The 7,547-nt window shown below is 32.4% G+C and overlaps 1 protein-coding gene across 4 annotated transcripts; it reads left to right on the top strand.

The window, feature by feature from the left end:
• Window positions 1-65: 65 nt before the first annotated feature.
• Window positions 66-7,545, top strand: LOC105205398 (chaoptin). Of its 4 annotated transcripts, none has more exons than XM_011174760.3 (16): window positions 66-244; window positions 814-1,102; window positions 1,458-1,628; window positions 1,942-2,417; window positions 2,571-2,790; window positions 2,943-3,172; window positions 3,364-3,588; window positions 3,644-3,865; window positions 4,206-4,374; window positions 4,611-5,131; window positions 5,273-5,467; window positions 5,526-5,807; window positions 5,888-6,013; window positions 6,072-6,185; window positions 6,502-6,737; window positions 7,074-7,545. In XM_011174760.3, exons 1-16 carry the CDS (start codon window positions 242-244, stop codon window positions 7,360-7,362), a joined length of 3,768 nt encoding a protein of 1,255 aa, XP_011173062.2. In that variant the 5' UTR covers window positions 66-241; the 3' UTR covers window positions 7,363-7,545. The 4 variants fall into 4 exon arrangements, with proteins under 4 accessions (XP_011173062.2, XP_011173063.2, XP_025992663.2 ...); XM_011174761.3 differs by having other exon boundaries at window positions 2,862-3,172; XM_026136878.2 differs by lacking the exon at window positions 6,502-6,737 and having other exon boundaries at window positions 2,862-3,172; window positions 7,074-7,353.
• The last annotated feature ends 2 nt before the right edge of the window (window positions 7,546-7,547 follow it).

Here is a 7,547-nt window from a genome sequence, read left to right as displayed (position 1 = left end):
AATATAATTACAAACTGGATTCTTAAATGGCTTTACGCATACAGCTTTATTCGATCGCTGTCTAGTGGAATATTATGCTTGTAATTGGGTAAAGAGAAGCATTGAAACCGTTGACGTGCATGCGAAGCCCTATCGCGCGAACAACAGCGAGACGTCTGACCATTGCGAGTAGTCAGTTAGTGTTGTTCAATGTCAGCAGAGAAATACAAGTAGGAAGAGGCAGAGGACAATCCAAAAAAGCATGGTAATCTCTATAATTTGTATTTTGAATGTAGTCTTTATTAATCGTATTGAAATTATTAAAGATTTTGTCAGTATTTAAGGAAAGATCATTTATTAAAATAAAAATCACAACAAGCATTATCTTGAAAGCTTAAGAGAGTGTCTTTCTTAATAAATTTTGGAGTCTGTTTTGTAAAAAAATTTATTGAAGAAAAATAAAATAAGTGGCAAAGTTATGGTAGATTTATGACGACTGAATGATTTAAAGTAATTAAAACGCGTTTGTGAAAAGACATTTAAGAACATAATCTTTAAACGTTCAAGATAGTAATTATTGTAATATTGGTTTGCTTAAATAATTATTTGTGCATATTAATGCATTTTATGTAAATAATATAATTTGCATGTAATACTGAAGCGATGTCAGTATAATTTATTCTTATTAATCGTATCATTTTTAAGTGATATTAATATTTTATGCCAACGACTTCACGTATATTTGATAGAGGTTTTACTTAGTAGAAAAAAGCTTCTGTCCTTATATATTGCCTTTGAAGCGAATCCGATATATAGAATCGATGTGATTTGCAGAAACTCTTTACTTTTGTGAAGATTGCGTATGCTATGCTGGTGATCACCCTTTTGTTGATGATGTGGGCGTCCATGGTGCGGATGCATGAATTATCAGTTTCATATCCGCCGTGCTTCTTTAATCCACTCTGCACCTGTTCAAAAGTTATACCGAATCTCGGCATAGTGGCGTGTTACAACGTGCCAATGCCGCGAATACCGCAGCCAATTAATTCGTTCAAAATGTACATACTACAACTGGAGAACAATGGATTAAGATTTCTGCAGCCACAGTATCTTATGAATACTGGTACGCAGTTGAATTAATGTTACAATAGAATAAAAAATTACATACTACATGTCTCATCTTATGCTACATTTTGTTTTTTATTTTTATTAGAAAATTAATTTTGCATATATAATAAAAAGAATATTTCAATAAGATGCATATCTGTTTTTTTATTTTCTAAAATAAAATGTTTTATTAATATATATATATTGTTTTATTAAAATATATATTTTTTATTATTATTTTAAATAATAATTACATTAAATGCGTTTTTAGTTGTAAACACATTTGAGCCACGAATAAATTTTAAAGAATTTATAACATTTTTTAAATGATTAATGAAATATGAAAATATATGAACTCTTATACATTTTAGGTCTCTACAAACTGCAAATTAAATATAATCCCCTTGCGGATATTCCAGAAGAAGCCTTTCTAGGTCTTGAGAAATCATTATGGGAGCTCGACTTGTCCTATAATCAACTCGCCGAAGTACCAAGCAAATCATTTAGACATTTACAAAAACTACGACTTCTTGAACTCACAGGTATTTTTGCTTTTAACGAGTTAAATCGATTCGAAAAAATCATTATTAACACTTATAATAATATAAAAGCGTGATGTCATATAGAAGATTACTATTATTTAAAAAAGCATAAATTTTAATTAGATAAACTCTAAAATAAATGTATGCGAAGTATAAATATTTCTTAATATAAGTTCATGCAATTATGTGTTTAGATTAAGCAAAGAGAATTGTATCAATATTTATAATAACTTTACTAAAATACTGCATAGAAAAATAATACCAGAGTAACATAAATAAGTTCAAGTCTGTAGCATTACCACTATTTTACTAGGCAACAAGATATCCCGCATTGTACCGGAGAATTGGCGTGGCTTGGAGCATTCTCTGCAAACTCTACGTCTGGGACGAAACGCGATCAAGACACTGCCAGCCGATGCCTTCATCGGTCTCACAAACTTGGAAATCCTTGATCTTCGAGAAAACAGCCTAAAGGAGATTGATCCTTCTGTGTTCAGGGATGGGATGGCTCATCTTACGCACCTTTATCTGAATGACAATCAGCTGACATATATACCTTACGCCCAGTTATCTTTATTAAAACGCATGAAACTCCTTGATCTGAGTTACAACAGGATATCGAAGATGCTACAGGCCCAACAAGAACCGAAGATTAAGGATATACAAATGTCTCTGGATGTGTTACAGCTGGATTACAATCAGATCGAAGCTCTCGCGTTCGATGATTTTCAACACTTCTACAAGGTCAATCGTACATATCTTAGAGGCAATCCTTTGATGGTTATCGAGGTACGATGATCAATTTAAGGATCGCAATTTAATATAACTTAAATAGTGCAACGTTGAAAGAATGTTATTTAGGAGATACCTAAGAAACTAAGATCTAAATATATTAAATAATAGCAATTGATACTTACATATATCGAATATTCGCTGTTAAAGGAGGGCACGTTCAGAAATTCACGTATCCGTGAACTATATTTAAGCGATTGTGATTTGATGGAGATCAACTCGGCCAACTTAGCCGGCTTGGAATCGTCACTCGAATTATTAGACGTATCAGGAAACAATATAACTGCTCTTCCAGATCGTCTGTTCCAAGAATTTGATTTCCTACGTACGCTCGTCTTCCGCGAAAATCGTATTGAGACATTTTCGCCAAGTAAGTAGCGTACATTTTTTTACGTTTGGCAGACACAAAATAGACATTATCTTCACGATGTGTGCTTTTAGCCGAAATTTTTAATGGCTTCCAATATTCGTTGTATAATTTGGACCTCAGTGGTAAACAGAACAGCATGATTTCCTTTCAAGATCTACGACGAATGAGAAATCTGCGTTTCCTTTCGATCTCCCGAATGCCACAGGCGACCTTATCAGCGAATGATTTCCTAGAATTTGGTATGGATCTCAGAGAACTACGGATAGTCAACAGTAATTTAGACACGATCAAAGGTCATGCTTTCATGCACGTTCGCGGAATTAAGTATCTCGACTTTTCTGAAAATTCGATATCGACAATAGATGACGAGGCATTCTCAGAGGTAAGAATTTTTATTTTGTTTTTGAAACTTTTTCTTTTTTTTAGCTTAAACTTTATACAAGCTAGAAAAATTAATCTTTGTAAAATAAAGTTAATAAGTAAGATTAAGTGTTCTGTGTGCAATAAGAAAATTACAACAATTAATTAAACAATGCAAAGCTACTTAAAAACTTTTCGAAACTTTATGTATAGGTGGGTCATTCTCTGTTGACGTTAAGAATGTCTCACGGTCTTTCCTCCACCATTTCTGAAATACCAAGTCGACAATTGAGCTCGTTGACGAATTTGCAGCATCTTGATTTTAGCAATAATAAGCTAAAATCTTTATCCGCTACGTCTTTTCATTTTTTGAAGAGGATTAAACGCATTGAGTTTCAGGATAACGAAATTGCCAATATACCGAAGGGTACCTTTCAAGTAAGTCGTTTGTTTGTACAATATGTGTCTCATAACAAAAAGATTGTTTTATTAGGGTGACATTCATTCAATGCTGGAAGAGATCAATTTCGCTTTTAATCAAATGAAAAATTTACAAACTCATACATTTGTCGATCTATCGGCCTTAATGACGATCAATTTGGAGGACAATGCCATCGAGAGAATCGAAAGACGAGCCTTTATGAATATGAACCGACTTAAATACATTAACTTGCGCGGCAACAAGATTAGAGACATCGCCGATGAAGCCTTCCAGGTAATTTAATATTACACTATTAACCCCTCAATACACGCATGTGTTCGGATATTATACTTTTAACTATTGATCCTATAATGAATTCAAACAACTTTTTCTCAGCAAACATTTTATATAAAAACATTAGTTAATATCAATTTTGTATGTATCTTCAAAACTAAATCTTTGTTAGCTTAAAATACTTAACAAAAAATTAAGATTGTATTATATACTTACATTTTTAAAATTTCATGTCATTGCAGTTTAATATAATTATTGCTATTAAATAATTCTGTAAGCATTAATCATTCTGTAAGTAAATTCAGTGATAATTTGAAACGATACACTATTGATGTTTCAGAATTTACCAGAGCTTGAATTTCTTGATCTAGGATACAACAATCTTAATGAATTTAATTTCGCCTCGTTTGATCAAGTGGGAACATTATCGTCATTCAAAGTCAACGTTAGTCATAATAAAATTTCAAGATTGTGGATGAATAGCACCACTTTTGCATCCCTGTCTGGTGGTGAGTTTGCAATTATATCATGTTTACTTCTGAAACATAATCTTTTAGAATTATTAACTTTAACTTTGGTTTAGGAATAATAAATGATAAAAAAAATTAAATTTTTAAATTATGTCGTCATTTATCTTGTTTTTATTTCAATTATTTAACACTTTTCTATTTATTAAGCTACTTTTTATTTATAGTTTTAATATTTTTATAACTGATATTCTTAATTTCCAATTTTCTACTTCTAGTTGGCAGTAATATCAAAGTTTTGGATTTGAGTTACAATAATATCTCCGATATCACAAAGTATTACTTCAAACCGGTCGAATACTCGCTTACTCATCTATATCTATCGAACAATCAACTGAGAAACATTTCTCAGGGTGTTTTTGGCAACATGCCTCATTTGCAATGGCTCGACTTGAGATATAACATGCTGATGGAGCTGGACTGTGATTGCTTCAAGAATACAAAGAGCTTGCAAGTGTTACTTTTCTCCTGGAACGAGATCATGGATATCTTGGCGGAGACTTTGAAACCCCTGAAAAAACTGCGCATTGTGGATTTGTCCCATAACAAGCTTAAAGTACTGCCAAACAACATGTTTACTGATTCCAGCATAGAAAGTCTTGATCTTTCGCATAATCAATTTACAAGATTGCCTATCAACAGCATGTCGGTTACTTCGACTACAAGATTAACAAATCTAGATATGTCCTGGAACGCTCTGTCGGGAATCCACAGCACCGACACAATATTTAGACTCAAAGTAAGTTTATTACTCGGAGAATGAGATAAAATTAAATGATTAAAATAAAGTTACTTGTTTTCTTTATTAGCTAGCTCGTCTAATTGTATATTGTAAATAATTAATATTATACATATTTTTCGTTTTACTATCTTTCAATAGGGTCTCGTGTGGTTAGACCTGTCATATAATCGACTTGTTAGATTAGATGACGGCGTATTTTCTGATCTAGCGTGTCTTGCTCATCTCGATTTAAGCCACAATAAGCAACTCGTTCTGGACAGCCGTGAAAGGATGTTCTATGGTTTGGAAAACATGCTTCTGTATCTCAGTCTGAGCAATATTTCTCTTTTGAGCGTAAGTATTTTATTATACGAGAAGTATATGGAACAGTACGTATAAATGAATAATGTAGGTTCCAGAGTTGCCTCTACGGCGATTACAAACCTTATATTTAGCTCATAATGAGCTGGCATCGATTCCTTCGGAAATATCGAATCTAACATCTCTTCATTATTTGGATTTAAGTTTCAACGATTTGACAGTAATACCATTAATCACTCACACATTGCCAGAATTAAAGACCTTTAACTTGGCGAACAATCCCATTACTGCCATTCTAAATATCAGTTTTCTCAGCGTGGCAGACAGTCTCGAAGAGCTCGACATACGAGGGCTCAGTCTGTCAGTTTTTGAAGTATGTTCTCGTTTATATTTGGAATTTATACATCACGAATTTCGCGAGATTTCGTCGTAAACACAAATCGACTTTTACAGCCGGATGCACTCTGCAAAGCTACCAAACTCCGTAAATTGTACATCACTGCGTACAACGGTATAAAGAACTTTAATTTTCCCAACATTCTAGAGTGCAATCACGGTTTGAAACATTTGCTCATTGATGTGAGTATTGAATGAAAATATGCACGAATGAAAATTAGATTTACTGAAACTATTTTAGGTCCGGAATGACACCAATTTAGAGAAGGAAATGAAAGGGAAATTACCCTCTAAATTGTACAACATTACATTGACTGGTAGAGCTTTAAAAAATATACATTCAGAGATATTGCACGTAAGCTTTCATTCTTTAATTTATATTTAAACAAAAACTTTTTGTAAAATTTTAAAATATTTTTTCGTACACCCCAATTTTTTATTTAAATAGAAATTTAATTTGTTAGATCACAACAATTGGAAATAAAATCAATTAAATTACCTAAACTTTATTTATATAATTTTCACAGAAATTATTCAATAATTCCTATACATCGTAATAAAGCTTATATTTCAATAGTGATTGGTCACAAATTTTATAGTAAATTGTTAAATATTATCAAGAGTTAAGTATTAGGTGTTAATTTTAAAGGGTACATTGAGTAACTTTTTAGGGTATGCGAAATCCTCATCTTCATTTCGGTTTGTACAATACCAGCATAACAACAGTTCCGCAGGAAATATTCAGTAATGCGCAGCGTGTGCGCAATATAACCGTGGAGATTCGCAATAGCAATACTCGAACACTGCATAATCCCTCATCCGGTTACAAGCCAGGAGTGTCGGGCGAGCGATTTCTCATGAAACTTCGATTAGCGGGCAGTCATCTCAATTGCGATTGTGATATCGGGTATAACATAATAAAATCGAATTGTCACAGCAAGTTACTTAAATAAAGACAATAAAATGTGAATTAAAAAGAACCAAATTATATTTATATTTAATAAAGCAATAAGCTGTGATTATATCAAAATATCATAAAATTACTTAAAATATAACGATAGAAAATAAATTATTATAATATATATATATGTTATTTACTTGGATTCTATGCAAAATTCATGAAGTTTTTGTTTATGTTTTACTCTTTTTATGAATTAATTTTGTATATGCAACTCTTTATTTATAATATTGATTAATTGACTAAGGCTAACGAGCAATAACTATTTTTTTTTCTTTTACATAGATGGATAGAAGTATGGCAGAGGAAACACAGACAGTATCAAGAAGACCGATGTATCTCTTACGATGAGTTCCAGAATTTCGAGCGAGAAGAGGGCGACGAATTCAGTTGTTGGGACAACGGTTGGGATGACGATCTCCGCGAGACGTTCTGTCTGAACAAAAACAACATATCGTTGTCGAACTTATTAAAAACGGAGCTGGAATGCGGATGGGGCATGGCGAGTCACACTATCGAACTGAACATTATCATTTTCTTGGTATTTTCGGTTGTCTTAGCTGTAATTTATTAAGCGTCTCATTCTCTATTTCATTGTCTTCTATTCAATATCCTTAAATTGGTTTACGAATTTTATCGTACCGAATAATTATAAAGAAATGATTATCTAGATTAACTAGATCATCATGCGCGCTCATAAATTTGTACATAAAAGAGAATTAACCACAATTTCTAATAAAAAATTTCTGTAAGGGTAGC

The sequence above is a fragment of the Solenopsis invicta genome, chromosome 7 (genome assembly GCF_016802725.1).
Source record: "Solenopsis invicta isolate M01_SB chromosome 7, UNIL_Sinv_3.0, whole genome shotgun sequence".
Taxonomy (NCBI): Eukaryota; Metazoa; Arthropoda; class Insecta; order Hymenoptera; family Formicidae; genus Solenopsis; species Solenopsis invicta.
The sequence above is the reverse complement of the archived record's forward strand: the minus strand, read 5'-3'. Positions and strand labels throughout refer to the sequence as shown.

Bases quoted from the DNA above. Each gene is read 5' to 3' on its own strand.
- LOC105205398 (XM_011174761.3), top strand. The intron at 3,589-3,643 runs GTAAGTCGTTTG...TTGTTTTATTAG, and splicing joins TACCGAAGGGTACCTTTCAA to GGTGACATTCATTCAATGCT. The intron at 5,808-5,887 runs GTATGTTCTCGT...CGACTTTTACAG, and splicing joins TCAGTCTGTCAGTTTTTGAA to CCGGATGCACTCTGCAAAGC.